The sequence below is a fragment of the Trichechus manatus genome, unplaced genomic scaffold (genome assembly GCF_000243295.1).
Source record: "Trichechus manatus latirostris isolate Lorelei unplaced genomic scaffold, TriManLat1.0 scaffold00087, whole genome shotgun sequence".
NCBI lineage: Eukaryota > Metazoa > Chordata > Mammalia > Sirenia > Trichechidae > Trichechus > Trichechus manatus.
This window is the reverse complement of record NW_004444023.1, coordinates 9,370,099-9,390,128: the sequence shown is the minus strand read 5'-3', so window position 1 is coordinate 9,390,128 and position 20,030 is coordinate 9,370,099. Positions and strand designations below refer to the sequence as shown.

Below are 20,030 nucleotides of genomic sequence, written 5' to 3'. Positions count from 1 at the left end.
GTGGGGGGAAGGATGCAGGCAGGGAGGGAGGGATCTAGGCCTTGAGGATGGGGGAGACCGGGAGAGAGAATAGAAACCGAGGCAGAGAGCCCGAGAGGGGCCGGGGCGCCCAGAGAAGCAGACAGACAGAGCGGACACTCAGAGTCACACGGAGACCTAGAGGCTGAGAAATTCCAAGACTCATAGGTCTGGGGACTGAAGGAGACACAGAGACTGCCACAAAGAGACAGAGAGAAAAAAGGGGAGACAGAGATGGAGTCGGAGACCCTCTGAGACTCAGAGATTGTAAGGTCCTGGGAGTAGAGAGGTCAGAGAGAGAGAAACAGAGAGACAGAGACAGAGAGAAGCTCAGAGGCCTTGGGCTGAGAGATGTTGAGACCAGAGACCTTGAGCTTGGGGAAGAGACGAGAGAGAGACCCTGGAAAGGAGAGACAGCAAGGGGCAATCCTAGGGGGGTCCCCTGATGAGGACTAGGGCTCTGGCCGTGCCTGAGGCGGAGCCTGGGGTCTGGGCGGCCGGAGGAGACGGAGAAGACGGGAGGGGGCGTCCCAAGCTGGGGTCCCCGAAGCAGCGGGCGGGCGCAGAGCGGAGCCGGGTCCTGCAGCAGCCGCGGAGCTGGGAGACGGGCCAGCCCCCCACCCCCCACCCCGCCGTGATGTCAGCGGGGGCCACTCTTAAAGGGGCAGGCCGCCCGCCGAGGGTCGGAGCGGGGCTGGGACCCGCGGGCACCGGAGGAGGGGACCATCGCTGTGCTGGGGGCGATAGGGGCAGCCCTAGCATGGGGCTGGGCCGAGTCCCGGGAACCCAGGAGCCTGCAAGGACGGAGAGACGCCAGAGCCCCCGAGAGAGCCTGAGAAGCCTTGGGGTTCCGTCCCCTCCAAACACGGACACAGGCACACCACCCCGCTGGCCTGCCCGGGTCTGGGGACTACATTTCCCATTAGCGCCGGCAGCGAGGGGCCGCACTTGGGGGAAGGGTCCGCCGCGGAGTCTGCTGGGAAGTGTAGTCTACTTGGACTGGCCCCTCCACTCTCTCCCCCACCCCACCCCCAACACACACATGCAAGTGGGTCAGAGGAGAGAGACCGGAGGGCACGGCCGCCTGTCTGCTGCGGATCCCCAACTCAGGGGTTCTGAGGGTTTCTATGGCGGGGGGCTCTGATTAAGTCTCCAGGTCTCCCAATGGGAGGCCTGCCTTTCATCTCCCCTCTCAGGGCTTCTTCCCAGCCCCTGGGTCTCAGTGTGTGTCCGTCCGTCTCTGGAAGCTGGGGTGTGACTATGAGCCCGCGGCCTCCACTTGACACTCTCTGTGGTCTGAGTGCACCTCTCTGCCTCATTGAGCGGTCCGCTTTGGTCCCCTCTCTGTGGCGCTGCACTCTGTCTCACTTTGTGAACCTCTGCCTCTTGAGCTCTGTGCTCGCTGGCGTTCTCTCTCTCTTTCCTTCTCTCTCTCTGTGTTTTTCTATTCTGTCTCTGTCTCTGGGGTTCTAATCTCCCATCTCTCTCTCTGTTTTCTGTTTTCCCTTCTCTCTCTCTCTGGGTCTCTCTTTTTCTCAGAGTTTCTGCTCTTTCCCTCATGTTGTGGGTCTCTCTGTCTCTGTTTCTCTGTTCTTTCTGTGCGGGTGTGTATATGTGTGTGTGTGTGCGCGCGCGCGCGCGCGCACGATCTATCTCTTGGGGGATTCTTTTTTCTCTCTCTGTACTGTGTGTGTGTCTGCTCTCTCTGGGTTTCTATACTCTGTGTGTGTGTGTGTGTGTGTGTGTGTGTGTGTGTGTGTGTGCCTGCTCTCTCTCTCAGGGGGTTCTTTTCTCTCTTTTGCTCTCTGCTCTGTTTCTCTCTTCCTCTGTCTGCTCTCTGTCTCTCTGGGGGTCTCTTCTCTCTGGGTCTCTTCTCTCTCTCTGGGTTTCTATACTCTCTTCTCTCTGCTCTCTCATGCTGTGGATCTGCTCTCACTTTGCGAGTCTCTGTGCTTTCTCCCTCTCTGTCCCCCAGCCCCTGTCTCTGCTTGTTTCTATGTAAGTCATTGTCCCAATTCTCCACCCCCTCCACTCTCCAAGCTTAGAAGAAAACATCCAAACACACTTCAGCATCAGCGTCCCGTATTTATTCTTCAGCAGCTGTGGTCGGCGGGAAAGGCAGAGGGAAGAGGAGGAGGAGAAGAGAGTCCCAGAGAGTGAAAGGCTTGGGGGTGGGGGGTTCCGAGCAGGACAGGAGCCATGCACTGGCGAGCAGTGATGGGTTTAGGATGGGGGAGTCTAGAACAAAAGCAGACTGAGAACAGTAGGGGGAAGAATCCTCCATATATCCCAGGAATCCCCAGGGCGGAGAAGTGGGAGCACTGGAGCATGGGGGCACAGCCTCCCACTTACTCTAGAACTGGAGTGGAGGTGGGAGGGGCCTAGGAGGTGGGTTAGGTTTAGAATCCGATTCTGGATCTGCCCACCCCATGAGACTATTTCCCAAGGTAGGTGGGGGGAGAGACATAGAACCTATCAAGATGGAGTCTAGAACCCCATGGAGCTGAGATAGTGGTGGTGGTGGTGGTGGTTCTGGAACCCGTTGGAATAGAGTCCAGAATGCTGGGGAGGGGTGGGGATGAATCTAGGGTCCACATAGCACAATCTAGAACATGGGGAAGCTCTAGAGCCTATTCGGAGCCTAGACTGCCAGGAATGCTGCTGTGGGGGGGGGGTGGTATCTAGCAGAGGCCAGAATGCTGGGCAGGAGGGTCTAGAACGTGAAGGGGATGGTGGTGAAGTGGGGGCGACGGCTGGCACCACAGAGGGGGCAGTGGGGACACCTACTGGCAGCAGGTGGGATTACATGACTTGCACGGGCACTGGGCTGGTGGGGCTGCGGGCGTCCGGATGCACGAAATCCGGGTTTACATAGGTGAAGCCCTGGAATTCAGTCTGGTCAATGCTGGCCAGGACCAGGCGGTCTGGAGGCGTCAGCGCTGGCGCCGCCCGCGTGAAGAACTTGTCGAAGTTCTCACCACTGCGACCGCACTGTGAAAAACGGAAAGGGAGATATGAGGTTCTTCCTACTCCTTGGGTCTTGTTTATGTCTTCCTGCAGGGAGGCCCTGGGTGGCGCAAACGGTCAAGCGCTTGACTGCTATCAGAAAGGCTGGGGATCGAACCCACCCAGAGGCGTCTCCGAAGACAGGCCTGGCGATCGGCTTCTAAAAAATCACAGCCTTGAAAACCTTAAGGAGCACAGGTCTACTCTGCACACATGGGGTCGCCATGAGTCAGAATCTACTCGACAACAATCACCCCTTTCCTGTCTCTTTCAGAATCTCTGCACACCCTTCATGTTCTCTGGAGACCCTTTAGGGGGTTCTCAAAGAGGGAGCCCCCACTCCACCTCCACACATAGATATTGGCCTTCGTGGGTGCCCCACCCCCCAAGGACCAAGGTTTCGTTCCTAGAGGATGACTGACCGGGCGAGGTCTGAACGGAGGTGCAATCTCCAATCGCTCCAACCGTTCCCAGTCGATCCAGCGGAAAAATCCATGAGCACGGATGGTGGGCTCCCCATCTGGCCCAGAGCCCAGGCGCTTCCCTGGGTGCTTGGTCAGGAACTGTGGGAAACACAGAGAGAGACAGACGGACAGACAGAGTCCCAGACAGGGAGACCCAGAGAATGAGGAGGAGAATGAAGAGGAGGACAGAGAAACCAAGAGACATAGACAGAGAGATGCAGAGAGAGAATAGCAAGGAGGACAGAGATGGAGAAGGAAGGGAAAGAAGAAAGGGAGATAGAGAGAGGAAGGAGAATAAATAAGAATAAGAATAGATGAAACCCAGACCCAGAGACCCAGGGACAGATGGAGAGACAGAAGGCAGGGCATGGGGGTAGGAGGAGCAGAGAAACCCAGAGAGACAGGAGAACAACAAGAGAAGAAGCCCAGAGTGGGATGGCGAGAGAGAAGGAGGAGGGGGAAGAGGAGGGGAAGAGATGGGAAGAGGAGGAGGAGAAGGGGCAAGAAGAGGGGAGGGGAAAAAGAGGAAGAGGGATGAGAATGAGGAGAAGCCAAAGAAGAAGGAAGGAAAAAAGAAAAGAAGCAGAGACCCAGAGAAAGAAAAGGTTAGAGAGCCAAATACCCAGGGTTAAGAGAGAGACCCAGAGAAAAGGGAGAATAGAGATCCAGAGGGAGCAGAGGACAGAGACCCAGGGTGGGAGGACAGATGCCCAGAGAGAGGGACAGAGACTCAGGGTGGGGCAGATACCCAGAGAGAGACTGTCAGAGAGAACCCAGGAGTTAAAAGCAGAAGTGCGCTAGCATTTGTTGAAACCTGCTCGGTGCCAGGCACTTTCTCCTGCATTAACTCCATAACCCCAGAAGAGGAAACTGAGGTTCAGAGAGTCTTGGTAAATAGTGGCTGGGAGTTAGGCACCTGACCCACCCAGTTCTGGTGAGGCAGGCCTTGGTCTTTCAGCACGTCCTGCAGTGAGCTCAGGTGGGGGGCTACAGGAAAGGATGGGATACAGGTCACCCTTAGAACTGAAGTGGCGGCAATGCCCTGAATTATTGTTCTAGCAAAATCTGTGTGTTTATATAAACTTTTCCGACAGATGGAGGTGAAGTGACTTGAGAAATGGGAGCCTTTTTCTAATGTGCACAAAGATGCTGTGTGGGCTAAGGGCAGCCCTGGGTGGTAGCAATGGGGCATGGGTTGTGAGTCTGCAGAAGTTTGGGGTCAGGGGCTCTCACCCCCTTGCAGATGGCCACAGCCTCCCGAGAAAGCGACTTGGGGTAGGTGACGGTTTGTTCCATGATGGCCTGAAACAGCTCCTCTTCATCCTCCCCATCAAAGGGGGGCTAAGAAGTAGGGAGGAGGGATAAAGAGTCAGAGACTTGAAGCACTACCACTCCCACATCATCCATATCCCCACCGCCCACTGTGAACACGAACTACCACTCCCCAGCATCCTAGCCGGAAAACCTGACCAAACAACCAAAGCTTCGTCTTTCTCCTCTCTTACTCTCTTTTTTTTCCTATCTCAGATGCCTCAGCTCTCTGTATTTCTTTGCTGTCCTGTTTCTCTTGATCTGCTATGTAAATCAGCAGGGTGTTAATTAGACAATATGTCACTGAAATAGAAGAGAGAAAGGAAAACCAAAAAAAAAAAAAAAAAAGAAAAAAAAAAAAAAAAAAAAAAAAAAACCCACAAAAACCATTCTCCAGGTTGGATGAAGGTCCCCAGTCTTGCGGGATTAGGAAACGCATTATCAAGGAAAGGGTTGTTAATGTGGAGTCTGTGAGCCTGTATATACAATTGAAGGGTGGCCCATGAACTTGGACGAGGAAGAGGCTACGTCTTTATTTTTTTAACCTCTAACTGAAATGTAGCATTTTCTTGTACAATGAATGTAAGCAATAAACCACAGCAGCAGTATCTGTCACTGTGTCACCAATAGAAACCACAGAAGTTCTCTTATCACAACAGAGTGACCATGGTTGTTAGGTGCCCTTGAATCTGCTCTGACTCATAGTGACTCTGTGTGCAACAGAACCAAATACTGCCCAGTCCTGCGCCATCCTCACGATCGTTATGCTTGAGCCAACTGTCGCAGCCACTGTGTCAATCCATCTCATTGAGGGTCTTCCTCTTTTTCGCGGATCCTCTACTTTACCAAGTATGATGTCCTTCTCCAGGGACCAGTCCCTTCTGATAACATGTCCAAAGTACGTGAGATGAAGTCTCACCATCCTCACTTCCAAGGAACACTCCGGCTGTATTTCTTCCAAGACAGACTTGTTCATACTTCTGGCAATCCATGGTATGTTCAGTATTCTTCGCCAACACCATAATTCAAAGGCATCAATTCTTTGGTCTTCCTTATTCATTGCCAAGCTTTCGCATGCATATGAGGTAACTGAAAATATCATGGCTTGGGTCAGGCACACTTTAGACCTCAAAGTGACATCTTTGCTTTTTAACACTTGAAAGAGGTCCTTCGCAGTAGATTTGCCCAATGCAATACGTCGTTTGATTTCCTGACTGCTGCTTCCATGGGCGTTGATTATGGATCCAAGCAAAATGAAATCCTTGACAACTTCAATCTTTTCTCCATTTATCATGACGTTGCTTATTTGTCCAGTTGTGAGGATTTTCGTTTTCTTTATGTTGAGGTGTAATCCATACTGAAGGCTGTGGTCATTGATCTTCATCAGTAAGTGCTTCAAGTCCTCTTCACTTTCAGCAAGGTTGTATGATCTGCATATCGCAGATTGTTAATGAGTCTTCTTCCAATCCTGATGCCCCGTTCTTCTTCATATAGTCCACCTGCTTGGATTATTTTGCTCAGCATACAGATTGAATAAGTACGGTGGATACTTAATAACCATCAGGGATACAACCCTGGTGCACACCTTTCTTGATTTTAAACCATGAAGTATCCCCTTGCTCTGTTTGAACGACTACATCTTCATCTAGGAACATATCCCACATGAGCACAATTAAGTGTTCTGGAATTCCCATTCTTCTCAACGTTATCCATAATTTGTTATGATCCACACAGTCGAATGCCTTTGCATAGTCAATAAAACACAGGTAAACATCTTTCTGGTATTCTCTGCTTTCAGCCACGATCCATCTAACGTCAGTAATGATATCCCTCATTCCACGTCCTCTTCTGAATCCAGCTTGAATTTCTGGCAGTTCCTGTTGATGTACTGCTGCAACTGCTTTTGAATGATCTTCAGCAAAATTTTACTTCTGTGTGATATTAAGGATATTTTTAGATAATTTCCACATTCTATTGGATCACCTTTCTTTGGAATAGGCAGAAATATGGAATTCTTACAGTCGGTTGGCCAAGTAGCTGTGCTCCAAATTTCTTGGCATACACAAGTGAGCACTTCCAGTGCTGCATCAGTTTGTTGAAACATCTCAATTGATATTCTGTCAATTCCTGGAGCCTCATTTCTCGCCAATTCCTCCAGTGCAGCTTGGACTTCTTCCTTCAGTACCATTGGTTTTTGATCATATGCTACCTCCTGAAATGGTTGACCACTGACCAATTCTTTGGTACAGTGACTCTGTGTATTCCTTCCATTTGCTTTTGATGCTCCCTTGGTCATTCAATACTTTGCTTATAGAATCCTTCAAAATTGCAACTTGAGGCTTGAATTTTTTCTTCACTTCTTTCACCTTGAGAAATGCCAAGCGTGTTCCTCCCTTTTGGTTTTCTAACTCCAGGTCTTTGCACGTTTCATTAGAATATTTTACTTTGTCTTCTTGAGCTGCCCTTTGAAATTTTTTGTTCAGCTCTTTTACTTCATCATTTCTTCTATTCACTTTAGATACTCTAAGTTCAAGAGCAAGTTTCAGAGTCTCTTCTGACATCTATTTTTTTTCTTTTCTTTCTTTCTTGTCTTTTTAATGACCTTTTGCTTTTTTCATATATGATGTCCTTGATGTCTTCCCACAACTCATCTGGTCTTCAGTCATTAGTGTTCAATGCGTCAAATCTATTTTTTTTATTATTGTCCTTTTAGATGAAGGCTTACGGAACAAACTAGTTTCTCATTAAACATTTAGTACACATACTGTCTTATGACATTGGTTAACAACCCATGACATGTCAACACTCTCCCTTCTCGACCTTGGGTTCCCTATTACCAGCTTTCCTGTCCCCTCGTGCCTTCTAGTCCTTGCCCCTGGTCTGGTGTGTCCCTTTAGTCTCGTTTTGTTTTATGTGCCTGTCTAATCTTTGGCTGAAGGGTGAACCTTGGTAGTGACTTCATTACTGAGCTAAAAGAGTGTCTGGGGGCCATACTGTTAGGGTTTCTTCAGTCTCTGTCAGACCAGTAAGTCTGGTCTCTTTTTGTGAGTTAGAATTTTGTTCTACATTTTTCTCCAGCTCTGTCCAGGACCATCTGTTGTGGTCCCTGCGAGAGCAGTCAGTGGTGGTAGCCAGGCACCATCTAGTTGTACTGGACTCAGTCTGGTGGAGGCTGTGGTAGTTGTGGTCCATTAGTCCTTTGGACTAATCTTTCCCTTGTATCTTGTTTTCTTCATTCTCCCTTGCTCTCGAAGGGGTGAGACCAGTGGAGTATCTTAGATGGCTGCTTACAGGATTTTAAGACCCCAGACGCTACTCACCAAGGTAGAATGTAGAACATTTTCTTTATTAACTATGTTATGCTAGTTAAGCTAGATGTTCCCTGAGACCATGGTCCCCACAGCCCTCCGCCCAGTAATTCGGTCCCTCAGGGAGTTTGGTTTTGTCTATGGAGCTTCCATGACCTTACCTTATACAAATTGTGCTGGCTTCTACAGTATTGTGTACTGTCTTACCCTTCACCAAAGTTACCACTTACCTATTGTCTATTAGGGTTTCCCTCCGCCACCCTCCCCTCCCTCATAAATATTAAAGATTGTTTCTTTTTGCATGGAAACCTTTTCATGAGTTTTTACAGTAGTGGTCTCATACAATATTTGTCCTTTTGTGATTGACTTATTTCACTCAGCATAATGTCCTCCAGATTCATCAATGTTATGAGATGCTTCGCAGATTCATCATTGTTCTTTATCATTGCATAATACTCCATTGTGTGTATGTACCATAGTTTATCCAGCGTCAAATCTATTCTTGAGATGGTCTCCAAATTCAGGTGTGATATACTCAAGTTCGTATTTTCGTTCTCATGGACTTGTTTTAATTTTCTTCAGCTTCAACTTGAATTTTCATATGAACAATTGATGGCCTGCTCCACAGTCGGCCACTTGCCTTGTTCTGACAGATAATATTGAGGTTTTCCATAGTCTCTTTCCACAGATGTAGTCAATTTGATTTCTGTGTTTTCTATCCTGTAAGGTCCACGTGTATAGTCGCCAGTTATGTTGTTGAAAAAAGGTATTTGCAATGAATAAGTCGTTGGTCTTGCAAAATTCTATCTTTCCATCTCTGCTGTCATTTCTATCACCAAGGCCATATTTTCCAACTACTGATCCTTCTTCTTTGTTTCCAACTTTCACATTCCAATCACCAGTAATTATCAATGCATCTTGATTGCATGTTTGATCAATTTCAGACTGTAGATGTTGGGAAAAATTTCAGTTTCCTCATGTTTGGCGTTAGTAGTTGGTGGGTAAATTTGAATAATAGTTGTATTAACTGGTCTTCCTTGTAGGCGTATGGATATTATCCTATCACTGACAGCATTGTACTTCAGGATAGATCTTGAAATGTTCTTTTTGATGAACATTTGACCATCCTTCTTCAATTTGTCATTCCTGGCATATGATTGTCCAATTCAAAATCGCCAATACCAGTCCATTTCAGCTCACTAATGAGCTAGGATACCAATCTTTATGTGTTCCATTTCATTTTTGACGACTTCCAATTTTCCTAGATTCATATGTCGTACATTCCACGTCCCTATTATTAATGGCTCCCACATGTCTGTCAGTTTGTCGTACTGTGGGGGCTTGGGTGTTGCTGTGATGCCAGAAGCTATGTCACCAGTATTTCAAATACCAGCAGGGTCACCCATGGCGGACAGGTTTCAGCTGAGCTCCCAGGCTAAGACAGACTAGGAAGAAGGACCCAGCGATCTACTTCTGAAAAGAATTAGCCAGTGAAAATCTTATGAATAGCAATGGAACATTGTCTGATACAGTGCCGGAAGATGAGCCCCTCAGGTTGGAAGGCACTCAAAAGACGCAGTGGCTGCAACAGTGGGCTTAAGCATAACAGCGACTGTGAGGATAGCACAAGATTGGGCAGTGTTTCATTCTGTTGTACATAGGGCTGCTATGAGTCGGAACTCACTTGACGGCACCTAACAACAACATTAGTAATGGATGTTTGCAGCTGTTTCTGTTCATTTTTTGAGTCATGCCACATTAGCAAATGAAGGTCCCAAAAGTTTGACTCCATCTACACCATTAAGGTTGACTCTACTTTGAAGAAGCAGCTCTTTTCCAGTTGTATCTTGAGTGCCATCTGACCTGAGGGGTTTGTCTTCCGGCACTGTATCAGACAATTTTCCACAGCTATTTGTAAGGTTTTCAACGGCCAGTTTTTTCAGAAGTAGACTGCCTGGTCCTTCTTCCTAGTCTGTCTTAGTCTGGAAGCTCCAGTGAAACCTGTCCACCAAGGGTGATCCTGCTGGTATTTGAAATACTGGTGGCAAAGCTTGCAGTATCACAGCAACACAAAAGCCACCACAGTACGACAAACTGACAGACAGGTGGTAGATAAGAGTGGGAGTTATCTCAAAATATCAGTCATGCCTACTTGAAAATTACTGTTAGATCCTCCAGTGGATCCTACTATTTAATGCATTAAGAAAGCACATATATGTCCATATATCAATTTTTAATATTCAGACAATTCTATCCATTTAAATTAAACGTATTTTGTTGGTTAAATTGAATTAAATATGAAAGGTTTTGATTAGTATATTTCAATATGATTGGTTTCTTTTGTAATCCTATGGTTTCTGTTTTGTTTTTTGCTTTTTACTTTTTTAATATGTCTTTGTGTTTACATTTAAAAACAAGGGGATTTTTAAAAAGAAGGGGTCCATGGCACACACACACACACAAAGTTTGTTGTTGTTAGGTGCCGTTGAGCTGGTTGCAACTCATAGCAACCCTATATACAACAGAAGGAAACACTGCCTAGTCCTGTGCCACCCTCACAGTCATTCCTATATTTGAGCCCATTGTTGCAGCCACTGTGTCAATTCATCTCATTGACGGTCTTGCCGTTGAGTCTATTGTGACTCTTGCGATCCTATAGGACAGAGTAGAACTTCCCCATTGGGTTTCCAAGGCTGAAATCTTTATGGAAGCAGACTGCCACATCTTTCTCCCATGGAGCACCTGGTGAGTTCAAATCGCCCACCTTTTGGTTAGCAGCCAAGCACTTAACCACTGAGCCACCACCCACCAGGCCTCCTTAACAACTGTGGCCTACGGTAAAAAAAAATGCTCCAAGACCATGGACAGCACTGTTCTGCTGCTAACACACCTCCTTAGACTATATAGACTTATATTTTGTATAGTTTTAACCTGCACTTCACCTGGCCTTTCCCACTTTCTCCAATTCGGGGCATTGCAAACTGAAGTCACGGCTTAACATCACCGACCGTGGGGTCTGACTTTATTCCCAGGCCACCCCTCTTCATCAAAACTCTACCCATACTCCTGACCCACCTTCAAAAGGCTGAACTCAGCCCAAGCCATCTTCTCCCCAGCTTCCCTTACCTGTCCTGCCAACATCTCATACAGTAGAACCCCAAAGGACCACCAATCCACGGACTTCCCATAGGGCTGGTAGGCAATGATCTGGCGGGGGAAAGTGGAAACCATAATTTTTTTTTTTTTTAAAGAAGCCTAGAAACCCCTCTGGCCTCACTTACATGGAATCTTGTCCATTTTAAGTGTTCTCAGCACAAACTGCTCCCATTCTGAGTATTTTGGCCAGAGCTGCACCCCTTGGAAAAGTTGGGGAACAAGCCTTACCTATTTCGTTGTTGGTTTTGTTTTTGTTGTTGGTTTAGTGACTTAGGAGACCCTATTTGTTACACAGTAGAACTGCTCCACAGAGTTCCTTGGCAGTAATCATTAGGGAAGCAGATCGCCAGGTCTCTTTCCACCCAGCTGCTGCTGGGTGCTCTGGACAAACCGTGTACGCCAGCCAAGGACTTTGCCTTACCTATTTTGAATACTCCTTTGGTCTCAAGTATAAAAACTACCTAAGGGACAAATCACAAGTTGCACCCACCTAGAATATTTGGTAACTGGACCCTCCCCTTAGAACACCAGGTGTATAGGGCCAAATTTCAAAGACCAATTATTCTTAAACCTGGATGCACGCCAGATTCACCTGAGAAGCTGTTTAATATTAGATGTTCCCAGCCCTTGAGAATTCCAGCTTCAGTATGCCAGGGTCAGGAACATGTGTATTTTTCAAAAGTTCCCCAGGTGATTCTGATTTTGTCAGGTTTTGTAATCACTGACATTGATTACTTGGGTACTTATTGTTAGTTGCCTTCAAGTTGATTTCAACTCATTGCAACACCATGTGTGCAGAGTAGAACTGCTCCATAGATTTTCAAGGCTGTGACCTTTCAGAAGATCACCGGGCCTGTCTTCTGAGGTGCCTCTGGGTGGGTTTGAACTGCCAACGTTTTGGTTAACTGGTGAGTGCTCAACCATTTGTGCCACCCAGGGACTTCTTTGGTGGTTACTGGGAGGCATGAATTCTTCTATCCTGCCTATTCTGCTCTGGAATTGTCCAGGGAACAGGTTTGAACCTAGACTACTGGTTCTAAGGGACGATTCCAAGTTCCCCCAGGGAGGCAGGAGTTAGGGACCTGAAGATTTTTTAACTTGGGGCTCCTGGGTCCAGGGAATAAATGGCTAGAAATTTGGACTCTGAGTTTTGGAATTGTGTTAAAAGCTGGGGGTGCAGGATCCTGTCTTCTGAGGTACTTCTGGGTGGATTCAAACTGCCAATCTTTCAGCCAGTAGTTGAGCACTTAACGATTTGTATCATCCATGGACTCCTAGTTGGGTACCAGCATCGAGCATTTGGAAAGATTACAGAGCAGCTCCGCGACCACCACCTCCTCCTTCAATTTAGAGAAGTCGAGGCACGGACTCTATCCAGTTACATGTATATTCAGAACATCAGTTCCACTCCCTGAGCAAAGTCAAAGCAACACTTCACCCATCCCAAATGCTCACAGGGCAGCATCTGTTCTTCTGGACTTCTTAAGGATCTGACCTTGCCTTCTTAGAATGTTCAACACAAAAGACCACCCCACTTAGATCAAAGAGCCGTCTAATACACTTCTAGCACCAGCTTTCATCCAATTAGAAGACTCGAGGGCAAGTCCCACCCACTTAGACTACTCAGGGGACAACCGCTACACACTCTTTCTTCTGGTGTGTGTATGTTGGTTGGGGGAGAGGCCCGCCCACTCAGGGTGCGCTGGAAATAATCTCCACCTCCTTAGAATAGTACAGAAACAGCCCTGTTCACTTAGAATTCCTACGAGCTGGTCCCACTCTTTCAGAACGTTCGCCCACAAGTTCTGCCTACTTTGGCTATTTAGAATCCCAGCTCCACCTACTTAGCATGCTCAGCTCTCGGGCTTCTGTGGTTGGATGTTGGAGCGAGTCCCCACCCGGTGAGAACGTCCAAGACTCGTTGGAAGACGTCAGAATCAGGCCACACCCATTTTGAATACTAGGCAACCAACCACACTTGCTCAGCCGACTTGGACAGCACCCAGTGCCGCGGAGTTTGGATTACCTCGGGGGCTATGTAGTCTGGGGTCCCGCAGAAGGTGCGAGTGGTGGTCCCAAGGAAGACATTCTCCTTGCACATGCCGAAGTCAGTGATTTTGATGTGTCCTTCTGCATCCAGCATTACGTTGTCCAGTTTCAGGTCCCTGGATGTGTGGGAAGGGTTGAGTTCAGTGGGCTGGAGCCCTGCACTGGAATCCCTGTCCCTGTACTAGTGCCAGTTGCCGTGGAGTTGGCTCCGACGACTTCATGTGTGTCGGCGTAGAGCTGTGCTCCATAGGGTTTTCTTTCTTTCTTTTTAAAATATTTTATTGTGTTTTTGGTAAACATTTACACAATAAATTAGGTTTCCATTTGACAATTTCTACACAAATTAGTTACATTTTTCACAATGGGTCAACATTCTCTGTAATTGTGTTCTGGTTGTTTCATTTCCAATACTCTAGCTTCCCTGTCCCCTTATCTTCTCATCTTTGCTTCAGAGTAATTGTTGACCTTTTGGTCTCATATAGATAGTTTTTTAATGGAGTACCGTACTCATGGGTAATATCTTTTATTTTGTGTGCCAATCTGTTATTTCGCTAAGAGGTGACCTCAGGATAGTTTTGGTTCAAGGTTTAAAGAGTATCTCAGGGTGATAGTCTCAAGGAGTCCTCTAGTCTCAACTGGTTCAGTAAGTCTGGACTTTTTAAGAATTTAAGTTCTGTTCCACATTTTTCTCCCACTCTATTAGGGTCCATCTATTGTGGCCCTGACCAGAATGATCAGTAGTGGTAGCCGGGCACCAGTTCTTCTGGTCTCAGAGTAGATGAGGCCATGGACCATCAGGTTTTCAACGGCTGATTTTTTGGAAGTAGATTGCCAGGTCTTTTTTCTGAGGCACCTCTGTGTGGGTGTGAATCGACAATCTTTCAGTTAGCAACCAAGCATGTTAACTGTTTATACCACCCAGGGGCTCCCACTTCCCCTCTGGGGGCCTGATTTCTCTCCACTGAAGGGCCTAGGGCTGCTCACCTGTAGATGATGCCCTGATTGTGAAGGAAGAAGAGGCCAATGGCAATTTCTGCTGCATAGAATCTGGAGGAGGGAATGGGAAGCCAGAAGTCAGGAGCTACATCCCACCCGCTTCCAGCTTCCCCTTGCTCCCCTCCTGGCTGAGACTCACGCTGCATGGGGCTCCTTAAATTTGCCCAATTGCTGAATGTGGTACATCAAGTCGCCGCCAGTGACATACTCCATCACGAAATACAGGCGATCCTGGGGACAAGGGGGCAGGGCTTAGAGGCAAGAACATGCCCAAGAGTGGGGAGGAAATGTCCCTTCCCACCACTTAGGACAAAAGTGGAAGGCTCTGAATCTACCCAATCAGAACTCCAGAGCAACTGGCCATGCCCAGTGGGAGATCCCAAAGGTTCCAACTCTGCCAGCTCAGAACCTCCACTCACCCAGTCACCAGTCCCTCCCAACTATCAGGTGTTTTGGTCCCACCCTCTCAGAACTGAAGATTGAGGCCCACCATCCACTCGAAATTGGGGACACTAAAACCTCTCTCCACACACTCACACACATATGCAATTCTGACCACCTATTAGGGACCAGAAGGATCCCTGGTGGCACAGTGGTTAAGCACTAGACTGCTAACCAAAAAGTTGGCAGTTCAAACCCACTCAGCTTCTCCAACGGAGAAAGGCCTGGTGATCTGCTTGCATAAAGATTAAAAACAAAACAAAACCCTTTGCCATCCAGTTAACTCCGACTCATAGCGACGCTATAGGACAGAGTAGAACTGCCCCACAGGATTTCCAAGGTTCTAATCTCTACAGGAGCAGACTGCTACATGTTTCTCCATGTGTGGCTGGAGGGTTGAAACCGCTGACCTTTCAGTTAGCAGCTAAGCCCTTAACCACTGCTCCAACCGCGGCTCCTTCAGCATAGATTACACCCTAGAAAACTCTATCGGGTCAGCTCTACTCTGCACACATGGGGTCGCCATGAGCCGGAATCGACTGGAAGGCACCTAACAACAACAATTAGGTACCAAAGTTTTTCAGGCCCCATGGTAATGAAGGGGAAAAAAACCCAGGAGGTGGCTACACTCATTCAGAACACCTGGGTGTAGAGTCACGCCCTTTAAAACCTCCAGAAGGTTCTGGCTGCTTGCCCCGTTTCACAATCTTTAGGAAACTTTCATTTCTCACTTGCCCTTCTTGCCAGAATCCAAAAGCAACGACTCCACCCACCACTCAAATCCCAATTCTGAGGATGCCCACTCAGAAGACATTCTCCTTCACGCATTCTTTGTCTAAGAAATACAGGGACTGGCTACGCTCACTGGAGACCCACGCAGTCTGGCCCTGCTCAACCTGGAGCCACACATTCTGGCCACGCCCACTCAGGGCCTCAACAATCTGTTCACGCAAACTCAGTGCCCAACCCCCACCACGCCCGCTCAGGAGCCCATCCTTCTGGCCCGCCCACTCACGATCATAACAGTCTGACCACACTCACGCGAGACCCCACCATCTAGCCGCGCCTACTTGGAAGTCCCACCCCGCCTGGCCACACCCTCCCATGACCCCATTCTTCCGGCTACGCTCACTCAGGACCCCACCCTTCTGGTCACACCCACCTAGAAAATCTCTTCTGTCTAACCACGCCCACTGAGGCGTGCAAGGTTTTTGCCTTGCCCTAAACTCAGAATCCCAAAGCAAATGGTTAATCCATCCAAGGGCGATGCAGCAGGGCCCCGGGGCCAGCCTCCGCCCCCTGATTCCGTACCGGGGTCTGGAAGGTGGAGTGCAGCTGGGTGAGAAAGTGGGGCCGGCCGCCCGGGCCTCGGCCCCCCAGCGCCAGCACGCGCTTTTCCACCAGGGTGCAGTCCACGTCGTCGTCCTGAACGATCACGTCCTTCTTCAGAATCTTGATGGCATAGAGCTCATCGGAGCCCCTGCGCTCGGCCAGCATCACCTACCGAAGGAAGGCCTGAAGGTCCAGGTCACCTTGGGAACCCAGTAGTGCAGGTTCCCGGTCCCCACCCCCTCAGGGGCCTAGAAGAACAGGACCCCAGGTCCTTCCACTCTCTCAGGGAGCCAATCTAAGAGCCAGGGCACCACGTTCTTGATTTGGCTGGCCACCTCCTCTGGGAAACGTATCCCCCCAGGAACTCGAGGGACCCAACCTACCACAATTTGGGAACTCTGAAGCCTAGTCTTCCCCTCCCCCCATACTTCCTCCTTAAGGAACAGAAATCTGCCCCCGCCCCCGACATCCTCCCCTTTCCCCGGAGCCCCCTGGAATCCAACCTTCCCAAAACTGCCTTTTCCTAGAACCATGAGGAAGCTGAAGTCGGAGATGTGCAGGCGTCCTGGGCTTACTCCGAAGAAGCAGCGTTTGGAGTCGGTGGGACTAGGGGATGGAGAGGGGATGGGGGAGGAAGACGGGCCCATCCGCACCCGCTGTGGGAAAGGCGAGAGAGATCAAGAGGGAGTCAGACCCCAGATGAGGATAAGGGGATGTCCTGGAGAGAGACAGCATTTAAGAATGGAGGGATGGGGTAGATGTGGAAGAAAAGAAAAGTTGTCTTCCCCCTCCCCGCTTAAGAACTTTCTCTGGCTCCCTATAACCTGGAGGGTTTACTTATTATTTAAACAACATTTAGCTTGCTAACACTTAGCTTACAAGGAGCCCTGGTGGTGCAGTGGTTAAGAGCTTGGCGGCTATCCAAAAGTTGGCAGTTCGAATCCACCAGCTGCTCCTTGGAAACCCTACGGGGCAGGTCTACTCTTGTGCTATAGGGTTGATAGTAGTTGGAATCGACTTGACAGCAATGGGTTTGGTTTTGGGTTTTTAGCTTACTGTATGCTATTGCTGTTATTAGCTGCCATCTGGCTGGCCCCTGACTCATGGTGACCCCACGCACAACAGAACAAAACGCTGCCCAATCCTGCACCATCCCAATAATGGATTGCAGAGCTGACCTTTGCGATCCATAGTGTTTTCACTGGCTGATTTTCCAAAGTAGATCACCAGGCCTTTCTTACTAGTCTGTCTTAGTCTAGAAGCTGAAACCTGTTCAGCATCATGCAAGCTTCCACTGACTGGTGAGTGGTGACTGCATGTGAGGTGCACTGGCTGGGAATCGAAGCCAGGTCTCCTGCATGGAAGGTGAGAATTCTACCACTGAACCACCACTGCCCCCACTTTATGCTATTAATCCCCCAGAAAACCCCCGTTTCACAGAAGAGCAAACTGGTACATAGACATTAAGTAAACTGCCCAGAATTACACAGCAGGTGAACAGCAGAGCCAGAAATCAAACCCAAGCAGTTCAGCTCTAAAGTTTCTGTGCTCTTAACATCCAAGCCAGAATGCCTTGGAGGGCTCAGTAAAACACAGAATGCTGGGCCCCACCCCCGGTTTTCTGATTTGTAAATCTGGCAGGGGACCTGAGAATTTGCATTTCTAACAAGTTCCCAGATGGTGCTCATGCTGCTAGTCTGGGGACCACACTTTTCTCTGAGCTACAGCGCCTTGTCCACCCTGAGGCCCACAGGGGGTCCATGACCCAGTTGCTGTAACAGTGTCCACACTTGTCCCTCTCCATCTACTATCGGCCTTTCTAATGCATTCTCCACAGCAGGCATAGAGGCCAGTTTAAAAAAATAAACCAGGTCCACGGAAGAAAGGCCTGGAGATCTACTTCTGAAGAATCAGCCACTGAAAACCCTATGGAGCACAGTTCTACTCTGACACACATGGAGTCGAGATGAGTTAGAATCAACTTGACGGCAACTGGTTTTTTTTTTTTTTTTTTTTTTTTTGGTTTAGGTGGAAAACGTTATATTCTTTTTTTTATGATTTATGAACTGTAGAGTGGGGAAAAAGGAGCCTTGGTGATGCAGAGGCTAAAGAGCTCAGATGCTAACCAAAAGGTTGGCGATTTGAACCCACTAGCTGCTTCTCGAGAAAGATGTGGCAGTCTGCTTCTGAAAAGTTCCAGCCTTGGATACCCTATAGGGCCGTTCTACTCTGTCCTATCCTATAGGGTCACTATGAGTCAGAATTGACTCCACTGCAACAGGTTTAGAGTGGGGGAAAAACTCTTTTATCTGATCAACTCGACCCTCTTCTGGCAAGACTAGGATTTTGTTTTTGTAATATTATCATGGTGGAATCTAGTTCCTTGATAAGGCATTATGTAATTTTTTCACATCTCTACCTCATATATGCAATACAGTAAAATCTGTGAAAAGTCAGAACCTGTGTAAGGCAGAAAAACCTGTCAGAGAAAGAAAATTTAAATATTTTCCTTTAAAAGGAGAGACTGAAAATTGGTAAGATTGCACCCTGTCAAAGGCAGAAATCTTGCGAGACCCGGAAAAACAAGGCAGTCCTGTCGAGTTCCGGTTCTCACAGGTTTCACTGTATATAAAAAAAGAAAATACATTATTGTTCTATTATCAAAGAAAAAGTAAATAAATAGATAAATAAATCAGGTCATGTCTCCCTCATGCCTGTAACAGCTCTCACTGTACTAAGATTTCATTCCAAGTGGCTTGCAAGACCCTGCAGGCCACTCTTCCTTCCCGCTCTGTGGTCCAGCCATCTGGCGTCATGCATACTATACACCTCAGGGCCTTTGCTCATGCTGTTTCTTCTTCCTGGAATGCTCTTCCCTCCTCGTTCCTCCTAGTTGCCTCCCACTCATCTTTTAGATTTTGGGCTCAAGCATCACTTTGGAGAGGCATTTTCTGACTTCCTTAACCAGGTCAGCAGCTTCTACCACTGCCCCTTGCCACCATGGACAGCTCTTGCTTATTGTAGTGCCTGTTGTTACCCATTGCCGGGAAGTGGGTTCCTACTTGGCAACAGAATAGAACTGCCCCATAGGGTTTCCAAGGCTGTAATCCTTATGGAAGCAAACTGCTACATCTTTCTTGTGAGGAGCAGCTGGTGGGTTCGAATCGCTGACCTATTAGTTAGCAGCCCAGTTGGCTCCAACTCATGGTGACCCCATGTACAATAGAATATTGCCTTGTCTGGCACCATCCTCTCAATCATTGGTATTCTCAAGTCCATTATTACAGCCACTGTGTAGTTTGAGGGCCTTCTAACCTAGAGGGCTCATCTTTCAGCACTATATTGGACAATATTCTATTGTTATCCATAGGGTTTTCATTGGCTAGTTTTTGGAAATAGATCACCAGTCCTTTCTCCCTAGTCTGTCATAGTCTGGAAGCTCTGCTGAAACCTGTTCACAATGGGGGACCCTGTTGGTACTTGAAATATTGGAGGCATAACTTCCAGCATCATAGGAACATGCAAGCCACCACAAACTGACAGGTGGGTGGTGGTCGCAATGCTTAATTGGTTGTAAGTGACATCTATTTGTGTGATTATTTGATTAAATCTGTGGGCCCCCTAAGTTGGGGTCTGTGTCTGCTTTGTTCTCTGAGATACAGTAACAGTATCTAATGCATACTTGGGGCTCAAAAAAATATTTATGGAGCCCCCAGACACCCTTTTAGCTCAGTGGTGAAGTCAATCCTGAGGTTCACCGTTCAGCTGGGGATTGGACAGTCCCATAAAACAAAACAGGACTAATGAGGCACAGCAGTCCAGGGACAAGGACTAGAAGGCAGGAGGGGACAGGAAAGCTGGTGATAAGGAACCCAAGGATGAGAAGTAACAGTGTTGACATGTCGTGGGGTTGTTAACCATTGTCATAGGGCAATATGTGTACTAACTG

General features: G+C 48.1%; 1 protein-coding gene across 1 annotated transcript in view; it reads right to left on the bottom strand.

The window, feature by feature from the left end:
* Positions 1-2,088: 2,088 nt before the first annotated feature.
* Positions 2,089-20,030, bottom strand: part of PRKCG (protein kinase C gamma) — a 34,124-nt gene continuing 16,182 nt past the window's right edge. The window contains exons 10-18 of the mRNA XM_004381738.1: positions 16,585-16,737; positions 16,061-16,249; positions 14,448-14,539; positions 14,297-14,359; positions 13,290-13,428; positions 11,234-11,314; positions 4,722-4,829; positions 3,447-3,587; positions 2,089-3,009 (exon numbers count right to left, since the gene is read on the bottom strand). Coding sequence (XP_004381795.1) covers positions 2,821-3,009; positions 3,447-3,587; positions 4,722-4,829; positions 11,234-11,314; positions 13,290-13,428; positions 14,297-14,359; positions 14,448-14,539; positions 16,061-16,249; positions 16,585-16,737 — 1,155 coding nt within the window. The 3' untranslated portion in view covers positions 2,089-2,820. The remainder of the gene's footprint in view (positions 3,010-3,446; positions 3,588-4,721; positions 4,830-11,233; positions 11,315-13,289; positions 13,429-14,296; positions 14,360-14,447; positions 14,540-16,060; positions 16,250-16,584; positions 16,738-20,030) is intronic.